Raw genomic sequence first — 17,945 nt, 5'->3', positions numbered from 1 at the left:
TAGCTAGAATAGTTGTTCTTGACAAAACTACATAAGCTGAATAATTTTAAATTCCTTCATTTAGTTCAGCAAAGAATATGCATATGTCAAATTTTAAAAATAAAAAACTTTTCAAGCTTAATAGAAACCCACATTTTCACAATTTTATATTCTCTTCTTTTGTATATTCTGTAAAAATCATCGTCTAATGAGGAACTTTTTGAAAAAATTTTAAATGATAATTGCGAAGGTTGCACAATAATTCATGTTAAAAACTTGAAATGAAGCCAAAAGAAAGTTTACTTCTAAACAGGGACAGCCTTGGGCACAAGCTGCCACTTTTGGACATTTCACAATGCAAAGAGATCTTACAAAAGGCATCCTAATATGCATAAAAATTACTCTGGAGTTTTCTAGAAATTTATTTAAAAAATTGCATAAAAATAGCACAAGTTTAGTTTAGTAAGACAGAAATCCTTTGAGCTATGTAATTAACATATTCCAAGAAATCAAAGCATAAGGCAAAAACATGCATCTTAAAAATCAGTTTCCCACAGAAAATAATGTAACAGACTTTTCTTCCCACACCTATTTTGCTTCTTTTCTTTAATTTTTTAGAAGCACTTTAAATTATAATGTTATAAAAAGTTGTTTAATATATGTTATTCTGCAGTATTCTCAGTGTATTTGCATGTGCATGCATGCTCATTGTGTACTCAAAAAGTGAAACTCAACATGTGTTGGATATCTAATTAACAAGTTCAGATATACAAGTAAAACCACTAATCAATAAGCTCATGAAAATATTAACTTAGTCCCTTCTTCAAATCCAAGTTAAGGTTGCATGGCACAAGACTGTCCCTGTCTCCAGATATCCAGCATTTTTGGATAGCTTTTTGAAACAGAATCTCAATGGCAAAAGACATGATAAAAGTTTATTTAAATATATTCTTGATTAAGATATAATATATACTAAAAAAATTATAAAATATAAATTTATAATTTTTAATTTACATGTCACTATTTCTCTATACTGAACTCTTCCACTTCCTCATCCTCTTCATCTGAACTGTTCACAGAAAGTTTTACAAAGTATGAATCAGATGACACTGCCCATTCCTGAACTTCAGCAGAACCAAAGAAACAAAATATGAAACCACCTACTGCTGAGATTATAGCTGATATATAAAACACATTTCCCCAGCTTGCTAATGTTTCCTTTAAATAAAAAAAATAAAAAAAGTCATAAAGTAGAATGCTTTAATTTAGCAATACAAATTTTAAAAGAATAAAACAAATTTGTAAGCTTACATTGTGTTGTGTTAGGAAACCAACTGTCATTGGAGCTAAAATTCCTGACAGATTTGAAAAACCATTGGTAATACCACAGACAGTACCTGAAACAATTAACAACATAAAAAATCTTTCATTCTAAATAATAAATAAAACATCCATTGAAAATACTTTCATATAGCAAAAAAAGGCAAAATTGAAGAACTACTTGATGACTGATAGTCTAAAATAGATTTTTTATTTTTAAAACGAGCACACATAAGCTCTGAAACAAATATTATGTATATTAAAAAAATAAGATCTTAAACTTCAAACAAAAAAAAAAAAAAAAAAGAAGGTTAATATTAGTATTGTCAAATGATACAGGAAACAAGCTTATATAGCATCATCTCGCTCACAAAAAACCAATCCATATTATTTTTTTATCCACCCTAACAATTTGCTACTTCACCTTTATGCAAGAACTACCCATTCTTGCAGCCACACAGTGAAGTTTCTTCCAACAATAAATTATGATCTGGATGAAAGCAAATTTTTTCCCATATATAGCATGCATTCATCCTTTTCCAATTAAAATTTATATCCCCTAGTGTAGAAAGAAGCAAGGATTCCAACAGCATTTTGTTTACTCAAAACAGCCTTAAATATTTCAATCAGGTCTACTAATGGGTGCCTAGTTTCCAGATGCTGCAATTTACATAACTCGAGTCTTCCCTCATAAGAACACCCTGTTGTGTCCCTGACTAATCTTCGCTCTGGTGCCAACAGATCCACATCTTTCCAGAATTGTATGTAATACATGGCCTATCCATTGCATTATACAATGGAATAATCAACTCCTTGTCCCTGCTGGAAAAATTCATTGATTCAGAACTCCATGAGATGTCCAAGCAGCCTGTTGTTTTTTTTTTTTTTTTTTGTAGTTGTCGCGCATCAGCTTCTGTGGCCATAGTGCACCTCCAAAGGTTTTTTGCAGTACTTTGATCCAAGCCTGAGACGGGATTTGAATCCACGACCTTTGGGTTGCCAGGCAGGCACTTTACCCACCAGGCTAGCCCGATCGGTAGCCTGTTGTTACTGCTCAGAGAACTTCATTTTGGACTGTATAATGACACTTAAGTCTCTTTTCATTCTCCATCTTGAATTGGGTATCACCCAAATGATATGTTATTCTGTAATTACTGCTACTCAAATATACTACTTCACATTTATTAATGTTAAATCTCAATTGCCACTTTTCAGCCCCTCTACCTAATTTGTTAAACTAAGAAAAAGTTCTTAGAGGAAAAACTTTTATGTGACTAAAACAAAACTCAGTAGTCCTTTAACCTAGAACAGCAAAAAAATACCATGAAAAGACTACCATTAATGTTTAAAAATACTTTATAATCATGAAGCTCAAGCCCTTTTATTTTTTATTTTAAGGCTAATACCATTTAGTATCTTTCAAACTGTAGACTAAATCATCCTTTTCTCATTTAAGAGCTAATGTCTGTCTACTTTGTGAAAAGTGGAGTAGTCAGATGGTCAGAATTCAAGGTAAACTTTTTTTAGCAACAAACATGAGGGGTGGGAGAAAAACATCATCAGATTTCATTCAATTTTTTGGATAAACAGCAGGGAAATTTCAACTAGCATATACAACATCAAATTTTATAAAATTTCAATTACCCATTTTAAAGAGACACAATACAGTGTGCAGGTAATTGGTTAAGGATATCAATGTAAAGTCTTATCGATGAGGATAAAGTCTTATCAACTCCTATTATATAGGAGTATAGTACAATTAGAATACAATGTATTCTAATTATACTATACTCCTATATGTATACAATTGTCATATAATTAATACACTTTTCTTATAAATTTAATTAACTCTACTTAATTAATAAAGATATTTTATGAAAAATCCCTAGTCGTTGTTGTTGTTGTTGTTGTTTATGGGTTTTAAGACACAAGGGCATCAATGGCCAAGATGTGTAATCCCTAGTCACTCTCTAAATTAGTTGGAAGGGCTTACCTGTTAATGTGATCTGGGTGTGGAGTCTCTTGATCCAATCAGGGAAGAAAGGGGGGGAGACTCCTTACTACCCCATGATGTACTAGTGTAATGTCTATCAATTCATTAACATAATAATGAACAATCACGTAGACACCTCCCATCTTCCAAGTAATTAAAGAAGCTTTTACTGGAGGGGTTCAAAAGTTTGTGGCCTGAGTATTAAAGGGCAGTGTTAAAAACCTTCTGTACTTAATGTCTCTTCTTATTCATTTTTTTAACCATTGGTTTCTTAACCATTCCATGGTTAAGAAAGCCAAGATTGACTTGGCTTTCTTTGGAGGGAGAGAAGAGCTGTGCTTCCACTTTTTTGACTGCTCCTTTGTCTCTGGCTGAAAGCAATGGACCCGTGCCTTATTTGTGGTCACAAATTGTCTGAACATATGTACCACATTTTGAATGTGGTACACACTTTCAAGATGGGTCCCAAACTCTTGAGCATTTTTTTATCTTCTCAAGCAGATCCAGCAAATTTCCTTGCAAGGTTTGTGACCATAGATAAGGCATAGGTTTATCACTTTCAGCCAGAGACAAAGGAGCAGTCCAAACAGTGGAAGCACAGCTCTTCTCTCCCTCCAAAGAAACCCAAGTCAATTCCTTTTGAGTGAAACATAATGGCATCAGTTTTATGGGATGCTGATGGCATATGGCTAGTGGATTACCTTCAGAAAGGCCAGACAGTTACAGAGACATATTAAATGGATCTTGTGAGACTTTTCCATTACTGAATGAGGAAAAATTCAGCAAAGGAGTCTTGCTCCACTGGGACAATGTGCCTGTTCACACGTCTATCATTGCCATGGCTTCACTGCACAAGTGTGGCTTTGAAATCTTGGACCCCCCCCCCAACGATTTATCAAATCTAACACCATTGGACTTTCACCCATTTCCTAATTTAAAAATTTTCTGGCTGGCATCCATTTTCCCATTGACATCACTGTTGCAATGGATGTATTTCCGGAGGCCCAAGGCAAAACTTTCTTCACAGCTGGAATCAATGTATTGCAGCATCAGTAGCAAAAGTATTAACTCCAAAGGTGACTATGTTGAAAAGTAACATGTTACCAGACTCCTCAAATAAATCCTTCATACTCAGGCCATGAACTTTTAAAATGCCCCTTGTATGCATGCAATTAGATTATGAATACAGTTATAACTGAAATTAAAATGCATATTATAGAAAATTAACAAACCTGAAAATGTTGGAGCAATATCCAATGCAACAGGTCCTTCCCCACCACCAGAAAGACCAGAAGCAGCCATAGACAAGACTAGTAAATATATGACTTCATTGGGATGACATCCTAAACTAGGCACTAATGCTAGGCAGACTGCCTGACCTAGACATGCTAAAATAAAACATAAAAATTCCAAATATTACATTTAATTATATAAAAATAGTCCTTTCTAAATCATATTTCAAAAACATATTTCAACTAAATCAATATAAGCACCTAATGGCAAATAGTTTGCAGTCCCCTGATAAAAGCTATAGGATGAAATTGTCATCCTATAGATTTTAGGATGAAAAGATGAAATTCTCAAATAAGAATATCAGTACACTGTATATTGCATGATAATCACCAATGTTGCCATTATAAAATAAACTATTCAACTCAAGTCATATGCAAGGAAAAACACTTCCTTTATATCAAGATTGTGATTAAAACAACCACTATTTGAAAATATTACCAAACAAATGCAAAGAAAGGCAACTAGACTGGTGAAAATGCTAAGCATTATCTCTATGAGAAACAACTGCTTAGAGATGTAGCCTACAAAGCTTAGCAACAATTGTGGTGGGGATTTGAGTGGAGCATATAAGGCCTTGAGAAGAATCAGTAATATAAATGAAAGAGAAATATTAATACTGGTAAATGAGAGAAGAACCTGATAAAATTTTTGGTAGTAACACTAGACTAGACCTTATATAAAGTTTACTTTTGAGCAGCATGTTATGAAAAGTTGAAGTAAATTGCTTGCAAGGTTGGCTAAGACAGAGAATTTAGCAAAATTTAAGAGGAACCGAATAGACATATTTTGACAATGGCAATAAAATACGATAGGGTTTTTTTTTCTTTTTTTTTTTTTTTGCAGGTGTAGAATAACTTCACTTCCTTGCATCATTGTGCCATTTTAATATTAATACTAAATCATCTGGGGAAAAAAAAATAATAAAATTATTATACAAGATTATCCAATTAATCTGTAATCTGATACACCATGCCTTCAAGATCCCCACATGATTTCAGCAATTTTGTATTTGTTGTTCACTTGGCACACATAGCTGAAACTCCTAATATCTTTCAATTCTTGTTATGTCAGGTAGAGCTTACGACTGGAATCTCAGTCATTTTTTTTCGGTATTCAAATACCGGTATTGATACAAAATACCGGTTTTTCGGTACTTCTTCTTCTTCTTTGGTCCTTAGCTGGCAGCTGGAGGAGGCGGTTGGCCACGCAACCAGTATGCTGCTGTAGGTGCCGCAGGGTTTCGGACTTGCTCTGTGATGTTCTTCCATACTTTACGATCCATGGCGTCAGTCCTGGCCTGGTTAAGGTCGAGACGTCGGCTCTTCAAGTTATTTTCCACTTGCTTGGCCCACGTTTTCCTAGGCGCGGTCCGTTGGATGCTCCATTGGGTGGGTCGTTGTCTCCAAAGGAGTGTGGATGGTATTCTGTTCGTGCCCATTCTACATACGTGGCCAAACCATCTAAGCCTTCGCTTCTGGATTTGGTCGGCAATGGTTGGTTGCTGTTGGCATCTGGTGCGGATGGCATCATTAGTGATGCGGTCACGAAGTGAGATGCCCAAAATCTGCCGCAGGCATCGCATTTGGAATACCTCAAGTTTGTTTAAATCTAGCTTGAGACAAATCCATGTTTCTGATCCGTAAAGGAGAATGGGCAGGATCAAAGTCCGGAAGAGTCGGATTTTAGTCTTTGAGGAAATGTTGGTCCTCTTCCACAGACACCATTTGAGCGAGGCGAACGCAGTGGCCGCCTGTCCAATTCTGCTGTGGATTTCCATGGTGGATGCAACTTTCTTCTCCTGGACCAGCGACCCAAGGTATTTAAAGTCCTGCACTTGCTCGATCTGGACGCCTTCGAGATAGATGGTGGCTTGCGACTAGGGCTTGCATAAAACCGAGAAATTTCAAAACCGAGTTTAACCGAAGTTTACTCTTAAAACCGGTTTTAAAACCGATTTTCTCAGATTTAGGGAAAATAATTAAAAGCTTATAACACAGGTATTTATTTTACCTTGGGTAGATTGTACAAATCGTAATCAAATATTTTAAACAAAATCTATCACATCTTATAGTAAAAAATAAAAAATTAAAATGCTCCAAAAAAGTAACCAGCTTGAGATTATACAAAATTACAAATTGTATTCAAATCCTTTGAATAAAAACTATCCTCTTGTATATAAACAAAAAAATAATAAGCCCTATAATAATAATAAATAAATAAATAAATAAAAATAATGCGAAAATAAACAGCTTGGGGAAATTACTTTACTATTTATTGCTCAGCTTTTTTCTGAAAATGATCCTTTAAAAAACACAGTATATTAAGCATTTTTCCTGATAGACTTGACCTTATTTTTGTATTAAAGAGACCAGTGATCAAAAACACTCTCTCAGATTGGACACTTGTTGGTTTAATGGTCAGCAGTGCTCTATAAACTTTCTCCAGCTTTTCATTTCTACTGCTAGTTGCCTCCAAAATTTTAAATTCTTTGCTGATTTCCAATTCACTCGGATATTTTGAAGGCTCTTCAGTTAATCTCTTTATTACACTATCATACTCTTGCATGAGTGTATCTCCAACATCGGAACTAGACGAGTCTTTGTTTTCTTCTAAAAGAACAGTTCGTTTATTTTCAGTTTCTTCATTCAATGCTAAGACTCCTTCGGAATGTTTTGCAAATAATCTCTGATAAATCTCTTCAGCATGCTTTTTCAAAACTTGCTTACTTGGAAAATCAAAAGTTCTTGAACCTGAATCTTCTTTCCTAAACTTTTCGGGGTTGTGTAGATAGCTCAGCAAAGCCACAGTTTGGCAATTTCGTCTTGCATTGTAACGCTGCAAAAGGCTTAGGTGAAACTTTAAAGCAAATGGGTTTTCTGCTGTATCAAGCTTAGCAGGCAGAAATTCTATTGAAGACTCTGCTTTAAGTAAGTCTATCTTCTGAGGTTGTAGGCTTCAGAATCATTTCAACTGGTCGCAAAGTTTCACATAGCAATTCAAGTGTTTTCCAGTCATCGTCAGACACAGCTTCAGTTGACAGTACTGCACATAGAGCATTTGGAATGCAATTTTTCAATTTCAATAATCTCTCAATCATATAGAATATGCTATCCCAATCTAGTCTTGCAATCTAATATAAGTTTATATTCTTTCCCGTTAAATTTTGCTTTAACAAAATTTTGTAATATGTCATTTTTGGTAGGCGATTCTCGAAAAAGTTTGAAAATTTTTCTTACTTTGTTAATAGTTTGTGCAATATTGGCCATTGGATTGAAGAAATAAATGAGCTCATCGGTAAAGTCGGTTTGATAAAGCATGCCTTGCTGTCTTTCTTCAACTTCTTCATCATCACTACTTTCTTCATTATTTTCATTTTCCTCATTGTGTTTGGGAGACTCAGAGACTGTGGCACCATAATTGATTGCTTTTTCATAAAGTACGTCTATAACTGACAGATGAATACAATGGGCTATGCACTGTTGATGATTAGGCGTAATTTGCTTGCCAAACTTAATCATTATTGCTGCTCCATCGGTGGTGCAGGCAACAATATCCTCATCCAAGTTCAAACCAAATTCCTTCAAGTGTCCATTCACAATTTGCGCAATTCTTCTGCTATCAAGTGAACCATTAATCTCAATAAGACCTAACGACCAATGATTGTCTTTTGAATGCACATTTATATTCATATACATTTTATTTTGTATAGACGTATATTCGTCAATGAATACCGTGCACCCAAAACCAATAAATTTTTGAAATGCTGAATGAGTTCTTCTTTAGTTTTATAATAATTCAGAACCATATTTTTAATTCCATTCACTGAGGCTGGTGGTAATTTATCGTATTTATTTCTCTGAAGGTGAAGGCTTGATTGTATAAACCCACTCTTGGCAATTGAATTAAAAGAAAATCCATCTAAAGCAGCTAATTTTGAAATCTCTTCTTCCATAGATTTTTTAACGATAAAGTTTTCTAATGTTCTTACCATTTTTACGGGAGGTTCACTGTTATCTTGTTTAATGTCAATCTGACGCATTTTCTTCAAATGCAACATCAAAGATGATGTAGATCCTCCAGACGACTTCATTATCTTCTGACATTTCGAACATTGTGCTTCATCTTTGCTTTTTCGAGCAAAATAATTCCATACATTTGATTTCATCTTAGACATTAAGAGTAATAAATATTAATTAGTAGGAATTTATATCACCGACAATTTTAAATAAAAATATTGAAGATAACAAATGCAGAATACTATGCGTCACTCCCGCAAGCACTGAATGAAGAGTCTAAACGAGGCAAGTTTCAAAATTTTCACGAAAGAAATTTTTTATTTATTTACTTGCAATTTCCTGCCCCCCAATTAAATCTATTATATTTTCAAAATTACATAAAAGCTAAATTTGGTGAAGCTGCTTTTTGGAGAACATTTGATTGCAAATTTAATAGGAATAAAGAAGCAAAAAACTTTCTAAGATTGAAATTTTATGCAATATTCAGCGAATCTGTTTCTAGTGGGTAACCATCAATAAGGCGCGTTCCATAACTTGCCTGGCGAACAAGATAGATGGAACGGAGAAATGTTGAACATTTTCTTTTATGCTATCGCTCCGACTCACTCAGTCGTAAATGAGTACACCTGCATCGTGCCATGATACAGGTGGGAGGATAAAAGGTACCCCTCCTAGATTTGGGCCGCTTGCCCATGAGATTCGTACCTAAACATAAAATAAAATAAAATAAAAAACATGTTTAAAACAAAGCAGTTGAACGATCCAGACAAACGAACAAACAAAAGAAAATGTGCGTAACAAAAAACTATATTGGAGGGCTAACTAAAAAAATATTCGAATCCGGTTTTAGAAGCTCGGTTTCGGTTTTAACAACTCAATATGAAAACCGGATTTAACTGGTTTATAAAACTGGTTTGTAAGCCCTACTTGCGACCCATCTGTTGTCAGGGCCTTTGTCTTATCAGCATTGATCTTCAAACCGTATGGCCGGGCAATGTCGTAGAGGATGTCCGTGGCTTCAGAGTCGTTACCAGCAAAGATAGCACTATCATCAGCAAACATCAGGTCAGTCACATAGTGATCCTTGTCATATTGTATGCCCCGTCTGTTTCTGAATGCTTGCCTCATAATGGCGTTGACCACGATGTTGAAAAGCAACGGGGAGGCTACATCCCCTTGGCGGACTCCAGTTTGGATGGTAAATTCCTCAGATAAATCGTTCTGTATGCGCACCTGGCTGGTTAAACCGTTGTATGCAGTTTGGAGGAGTGTGATGACTTTTCGAGGTACATGTTCGACCTCTAGTAGTTTCCATAAGGCAGGCCGATGGACACAGTCAAAAGCAGACTTAAAGTCAATGAAAACAATGACGGTTCGCTGTCCACACCGGATCCTCTCCTCCATCAGCTGACGGATGGCAAAGATTTGATCACAGCATCCTCGCCCGGGTCTAAATCCCGCCTGTTCTTCTCGACTGGTTTGCTCGCGATGTTTTTGCAGCCTTGACTGGATGATCTTCATAAAGACCTTTCCGATGATGGAAAGGAGGCTGATGCCACGGTAGTTCTTGCAATCCCGGTTATCACCTTTCTTGTGGATCGGTATGATAATGGCTTTCCTCCATGTTAGCGGAATTTGTCCAGTGCACCAGATGGTTTTGAGGAGTGAGTGTAGTCGGTGAAGCAGTACATCTCCCCCAGCTTTGATCGCTTCTGTGGTGACTTGGTCCACTCCTGGTGCCCTGCCATTCTTTAGGGATTGTATGGCTGCTTTCACTTCTTCTACTGTAGGCTCAACATCAACCATGGAGACTTCAGGGGGGATCGATCGATAGTGCGGCTTCTGGCGGTTCCTGAGTTGGGTCGTGATTATACAATGCTTTGAAGAATTCACTCCACCGTTGCAGGCGTTTGGACGGTGATCGCACGAAGGTCCCATCAGCATTCTTGATGTCACTAGTCAATTTGGTCTTTCTACTCAGACATCTGAGGGCGCGGTAGAGAGTGCGGTACTCGTACTTGGATGCCGCCACTTCAAGATCGTCTGCCACTTGGTTCCAGTATGCTTCTCTTTCCGCTGTCATCCTCTGTCGGACTTCTCGGTTTAGCTGCCGGTACCGTTCAAAGTCGACCAACTTAGCCTGTTTCCGTTTGTCCACAAGGTCGAGGCACTCGTCTGATATCCATGGTTGCATTCGACGTCGAGCAGGTGGACATAGGGGCTTGGCACATTCCAGGATGGCATCAGAGATCTGCTTTTCTTCTTCATTTATATCCTCGGGCACGGCTAGCGTCTCGAAGCGGTTGGATAGGGCGATCTGATATGCCCTTTTGTTGGCAGCATTCATTAGCTGCCTCCAGTCCAGCTTGGCTGACCGAGATGACCTTTTTGCATGCCGTAATTTGAGCTGCACCTTAGCCCGGATGAGGTAGTGATCAGATCCGCAATCAGGTCTCCTCATGGCACGAACGTCCATGAGTGATGAGCGAAATCGGGCGTTGATCAGAATGTAGTCCAGGATTGCTGAGTCCTTGCTAAATGGATTTCGCCATGTAAGTTGATGTTTTTGAGGGTGCTGGAAATGGCTATTTCCGATGATCAGGTTGTTAGATGCGGCAAAGGACAACAAACGTAGTCCGTTGTCATTGATCTTCCCATGGCCAAACTTGCCCATTGTTGTTTCCCAACCAGATCTGTCCACGCCAATGTGGGCATTAAAGTCCCCTGCGAGGATGATCACTTCTGTCTGTGGAATTGAATCCAGCGTATGTTGGAGCTGGTTGTAGAAGTCATTCTTGGTCGGGTCCAGGCTAGTCTCAGTTGGTGCATAGGCGGAGATAATATGGGTCTTGATAGTGCCCTTGACAGTAAGGACTGCCAGGCAGTCTGATATTGGTTGGAAAGTGATCACACTACTGGTGGCCTGAACATCGACCATAAAGCCCACTCCTGCTTCTCGTTTCTCACTACCAGAGTAGAATAGTAGACTAATTAAAAAAAAAAAAAAATTGTTTGTGATTTATTCACGTAAAGGTTACAAAATCAACAACAATAAATCATTGATATTACTGAATTTGCAACTGAGTGGTTGTTAGATACAATACAAATGTAATGGAAACCTAAAAATATCATGAAACTCTGATCTAGTTTACTAGACACTTTGTTACACACAAAAGAAAAAGTAAATATTGCATGTTAATGAATAATTTCAAAGATTATAAAGTATTATAAAAATCTAAATATATTTTTCTGTTAGCAAGGTAGTTTTATAACAACAATGTGTGATGGTGAGTCATGATATACTTATCACAAACAAAAATAAGAAAAGTAGTTAGAATTTTTAGAAGCTCACCAACCAAAAATTATAAATATTTGCAAAAGTATATTGCAGCAGAATTTGGCAAAGAAATTGTATTGCAATTAGGTTCCAAGACTTGTTGGAACAGTTTACTGTCCATGCTTGAAAGATTTTTTGAGTTGAGATATTGTGTGCAGAAAGCTTTAATTGATTTAGGTTATTATTAATTTAATATCTGCCGCTATATCTACACTAATGCCTATAAAGTTAGCAGTAGTTGTGCTATGCCACAAAGAACCAATCTTATAACTGCAGATGCTGCAATAAAATTTATGACGAAAACGCTTGGCAATAAAAATTCTGAAATAGCTAGAGAATTGCATACGGCAGTGTTTCTCAACTTTTTCGTTGCTGCGGCACACTTTTAAAGACACTAAAATTTTGCTGCACACTACACAGTACAATCACTACTATACTCATGAGTAGAGTACTGATTGTATAACTTCACGTATGAATACTTCCAGTTTGTGAATATATTATATTCACAAACAGGAAGTTATTTCTGTTGGGCATATTTAATAATACACTTATTGTGTAGTATAGGCGAACAGATCTAGTATTAGGAATCAAAATGTGGCATCACATTGACTGCCGTAAAGCACTCAAGTTCAGCACAGCGTAAATAATGTTTGAATTAATTTTTATTATAAAACTTGGATTTATTATTATTTTTTTTTATTTGAATTTTCCGTGGCATACTTGTGCCAACAGGTTGAGAAACACTGGCATGTGGCATTGAAACTCCGTATTTCACAGGAAGTGTACAAATTTATCGCAGGTTCTTCAGTACATATTTGCAAAGAGGGACACAAGATGATAGCAAATTATTTCCCAGACTCAGTAAAGATACTATAGTGAAAATTATATTTTGCTTAATAAAACGTCTTTCTCCTTCAGAAAATGAACAGAATTCAACCTTAGAAGACCAACATGGAACAGGACATCAATGTTCTGTTCCTTGCAAACTCTTTCCAAAATAAGAAACTGCCCGACTCTAATGAGATACAGTTACTAAAAATAAACTTGAATTGGCAATTAATGAAAGACTTTTAACTGTTTCTGCTAAAAAAGTTCAAAATCTAGAAAATATGGTTAAAAAGGAAACAAGATTTTTTGAAGATGAGGGAATGGGGGGGCGTAAACCTGCAACTCGTCTATGACTATCTCAGTACAAAGCATCATCCAGCATAGAATCTGAAAGGGCGTTTTCTGCCACTAATCAATGTTTTTGGAATACTGGTATCCCGGTTTTATAAATTAAAAATATCGGTATTGTGAGCCCTAATATTGGGCCAATAACTTAAAACTTCTTAAATACTAGAAAGTAAAAAATCTGAATGGTTGATATTCTTACTTAATAAATGACTTATAAATAAATCTTGTAAGTTCTATTTAGTAGAAAATCAGCTATAATTACATTTCAGTCAAACTCACTGGCAATGTCATTTTCAATCAATAAAACAGCCAAGTTGTTATGTTTTAGTTTTGAAAACTTCTGGAAGCAATGTAAGTACAACAGACTCTCGATTTTCTGGGATAGATGGTAAAAAAAAGTTCCCAGATAACCGATTTCCCGGTTAATCCAAAAATGCAGCAAGTCCCCGACATACATAAGAGATACGTTCCAGGACTTCTTACGTAAGTCGAGTTTTACGTAACTAACTTAGAAATGACTAATAAAATATTGCTACTATATCCTATGCCAAAAATTACAAAAACCACATATCCTTAGAAGAATGAAGAAAAACAGTTATATATTTTTAATTAGTTCAATTAAAAACTTTATCTGGGGACAGCGGTGAAGTAGCCAGAGTGGCACATAAGAAAAGAAAACATAAAAGGAAAAAAAAAAAAAAAAAACGCATGTTATTGTACTGTAAAAACTGATTTGTATTTCATAACCTGGGTTATTATAGTTAACTTCATTGGCACCGATCGCTTCACCGTGTTCTGTATTCTCGTATTCTGTCTTTCTACTTTAATAAAATATTGTGTTCACTGTTGCCACTGACAAATCTGAATTCTGCACAATACTTGTTAATGTTTGGCCATTTTCATACATCCTTATTATTTTAATTTTCTAATCCAAAACGATCGCTTTCCTTTTCTTGATAAATTTACTAGTAGTGCTGTCACTTATTCACTTAGTTGGCACCATGATAACAGTGAAAATTAAATTTTCTGAAAAGAAAATTTAATTTTCTTCACAAGGTTAAGGCAAAAACTCACTATTATCCCCATGCGAGCTCACATTTTACTAAAGCACCTTTCTGGTGGTCACTGCCATAAAACAATAAAAACAATTTGCACTTTCCAGGTTACTGGGCTTTTCTGTTAGTGCAAATTATTATAAATGGGTAGTAAACTCAATCTTATTACATTTGCGATAATACTGGTAGCTGGAATTCTGTGGGTTTTTACGTTATTATGGCAAAATGTGTGGCACCTTCACTGAAATCTTCAGTCATATAATAAAATATAAATGACGTAACATAAGTCCGAAGCTACATAAGTCAGGGACTTTCTGTATTGAAAAATGTTCGGCAACCTACATAAAAAGTATGCCGATAGATAACTTGCCAAGCACTACTCGCATGTCTAATATGCGAGTAGTGCGTATTGGACATGCATTTATTTTTTTACGATGTCGATTTAAAATCTAAAGCTTCCCTCTATTTTTTACAATGTCGCGTATGATTTGGTCACCAACATTATAATGGTTCACTAGAGATTTAATGGATGCACCATTTTCAAACTTTTGAATAATTTCAAGTTTTTGTTTAATTGTAAGCACAACTCTTGCATTTGCCCATCATTTTCACGATTTCTAAACAAAAAAACAAAAAAAAAAAATTCCAACATCCCTGACATAAATAATGAAACAAAATTTGTCCTTTAGCAGTGCAAAGGAACACAATAATCAATGCGATGCACTAAAAGAAACTAAACATTTGGCTTTTTTTTTTTTTTTTTTGAGCTGCAGGTGTGAAGACAGTAGGGGTTGCAAGATAATAATCTCCCAATAACAAATAATAATGCCGCTTCTTGTCACTTATTTATGACTTGCAAAACATCTGTTTATACAGATATTTTGCATCTATTCTAGTTATTACTTGAATTTTATGATTTCTGGTTGATTTTTTTTTTGGAGTCGAAGTGTCCTGGTTAATCCGATCCTGGTAAATCGAGAGTCTGCTATATAGTATTATCAGTAAACAATTTATGAACTGTGCATGATAAAAATTATTTTTTTGTATTATCAAATTATGAATTATTAAATTCATAACTGAATTAATTAGTCTTGAATTAGCACACTCAGCAATATAATGCACTATAATGCTGAATTAATATAATGCATTATATACATTATATATAATGCATATAATATATATATTATATTAACATTATATATAATGCATTAATATAATACAAATACAGTAAACCCCCCGCTATTCGTGGGGGTTACGTTCCTGAGAAATGCCGCGAATACCGAAAACGCGAATACTGAGTTATGGCTCCTATAGTAATAAAGGGGTTCCGTTCCAAAGTACGAAATATATAAGAAAAACTAGTCTAAAATTTTGTCTATGTATGTATACCTTCATAATATGACTATGTACATAGTGAAATGCAAGCATATGGCATCGAAAGGAAAATAAGAAACAATTTAATATTAAATGTAATATTTATTAGAAATTTCATACAAATTTTTCAAACTAGCGCCTTTGCTAGCTAAAAAACTTATCCAGCCAGTGCTATCGACAGTTTCACTAAAGTGTTGATAAAGGAGTTTTGCCTTTTCACAAATGATGAGTGAACTTAACGGAATTTTATTTTGAGTTCGGTCTTCTATCCACAGATTTAAAGCTTTTTCCATTTTTTCTAATTTAACATCACAAGTTACTGAGCAAATTTTTGAAGCAATTAGCGCGTTTTCACGGACACTACGGCCGATTTTTTGATTGATCGTACCGTTGACTCATTGATTTTATAATGTTTTGCCACTGAGGAGACACTTTCACCATTAGAAATTTTATCTAATAACTCAATTTTATTCGCTAATGTCATCATCTTCTTTGATATTTTCACATTTCTCTTGTTATTCGTAGCCATATTTTTGTAGGGGTTAGAAAGAAGTTGTCCACAATAAAGTCACTTTCTTCCGTTAACACACACTCGAAAAAGTCTGTTTTACACTGCAAAACGGTAGATTTATCATTTTTGTAAGCATATCAATTTATAAATTGATAAATTTATTCAATTTATAAGCATATAAATTAAAAGCAAACGATGAAACCTCCCATGACAAGCGCATAACACATACTGAACAAGGATTAGCGAGAAACATCCACGCTAGCGATTTTGTCACCCCTCTGCCCCCACCCACTGAGCTCTGTTTTGACCAGGAAACAATTTTAGCCACGCCCATGTTTTTTTATGGCGGAAAATATTCACGGCGCTTAAAAATTCACATTTTTTTAGGTTTCATCATTTTATATTAAATCGGTGATCGCGAATACGCGAAACCGCGAATACAGATACCGCGAATAGCGGAGGTTTACTGTATAATATAATGCATTATATTGCTGAGTGTGCTGTATGCTGTAAGTTGAAGGGGTAACAGAGATAATGTAATTGTCTCTATTTCTTTTCAACTTTCTGTTTCTATTTGGTGTGCATTCACAGTCAGATTTCCAGTTGGAAATCTGACTGTGAATAAATAAATAGCTTATGCAACTGGCAAGTTGTATAAGCTATTAATGTTAAGATAAATAAATAAATATGCCTACTGTAGTTATTTCCACTCCAAATTGAAATTTCACTATTTATTTAATTTTAACAAAGTGCAAATAATGGGAAATTCAGTTTTTCAAAGGCATATTTATTTTTGATCTGGCCACAAATAAAATGGATAATAATGCAGTCAATTTGCAGTTTTCTGATTTTTTAAATAAATTGTCATTATCCACTGATTACAAATCATTTTGATTGCTATCTGTTTTTCCCTTTTTTTCCTCCTGCATGCTAAATATTTACTGACTATTAAGAACATCAAAGTCAAAATATAAAAAAAATTAATAAGCAAAAAAAGCTCAGATTTCTGAAAGGAGTAAACAACGATGCGTAGCATAAATTTTAAAAATTCATTTAAAAATGGCTAAAAACTTTTCTACGTTGACTATAAATTTATTGTAATTTAATATTAAGAAACAAAGAAAAGAATCACTTCCCTGACATTTCAGAAAACGTTACTTGCCTATAGTTTGGAACAACTTTCTAATGGAAGTAGCTGAGAGATAGCTCCGTGATCGCAGATAATCTGCAGCAACACCAGATAAAACAGTGGTAATGCTTAAGGCAATATATAGGAAAGAATTCTGAAAACCATTCTGAATAAAAACCAAAAAAAAAAAAAATTATTAGAATTTACATCTATATTAATAACAAAACAATTAAAGTCTGCATTAAATCAATAATGTATAAAGTCTAGTCAATAAATAAGGTGAAATGGAAATTAGGGATATAGAAAGTAAGGAATGAAAAATGGACACAGACATAGAAAGAATAAACAAATTTGGAATGTGTGTTATGTTATCCAAGTGCAGCATGAATTTTCAATAAAATTTGAGTACCGAAAAGCTCCTAACAGGTCTACAATGATTGAGTTAAAAATAAGATTATTATCAGTAAAAATAAAATAATCGTAATAGCAGAAATTATCGTATGTGCTTCACACACTGTTACAAAGTTCTGGAAAATCTATAAAATGCCTTTCATGACAGCTTGAATTAAGAGGATCATCAATGTTCAGTCTCTTCAATGGATGTGAAACTGTTTCTATACAAAATTCTTTTGGCAACGTAGACAGGATAGTTAGCATCAGTGGTCCATTTCTGAATTTTTGGTGAATATCCTTGCTAAAACCCTTGTGAATGACTAGATTCACAAGTGGAATATGCATGTATGACCAATGAAAACCACCATA

The 17,945-nt window shown here is 35.1% G+C and overlaps 1 protein-coding gene across 1 annotated transcript in view; it reads right to left on the bottom strand.

The window, feature by feature from the left end:
• Nucleotides 1-999: 999 nt before the first annotated feature.
• Nucleotides 1,000-17,945, bottom strand: part of LOC150077829 (sialin-like) — a 66,773-nt gene continuing 49,827 nt past the window's right edge. The window contains exons 7-10 of the mRNA XM_090384376.1: nucleotides 17,217-17,349; nucleotides 4,525-4,680; nucleotides 1,291-1,376; nucleotides 1,000-1,197 (exon numbers count right to left, since the gene is read on the bottom strand). Of these exons, the coding sequence (XP_090240502.1) occupies nucleotides 1,000-1,197; nucleotides 1,291-1,376; nucleotides 4,525-4,680; nucleotides 17,217-17,349 (573 nt within the window). The remainder of the gene's footprint in view (nucleotides 1,198-1,290; nucleotides 1,377-4,524; nucleotides 4,681-17,216; nucleotides 17,350-17,945) is intronic.

This window comes from Mastigoproctus giganteus, chromosome 11, assembly GCF_048544385.1.
Source record: "Mastigoproctus giganteus isolate SK-2022 chromosome 11, ASM4854438v1, whole genome shotgun sequence".
Taxonomy (NCBI): Eukaryota; Metazoa; Arthropoda; class Arachnida; order Uropygi; family Thelyphonidae; genus Mastigoproctus; species Mastigoproctus giganteus.
Note: the sequence above shows the minus strand (reverse complement) of the source record. Positions and strands in the feature narration are given on the sequence as shown.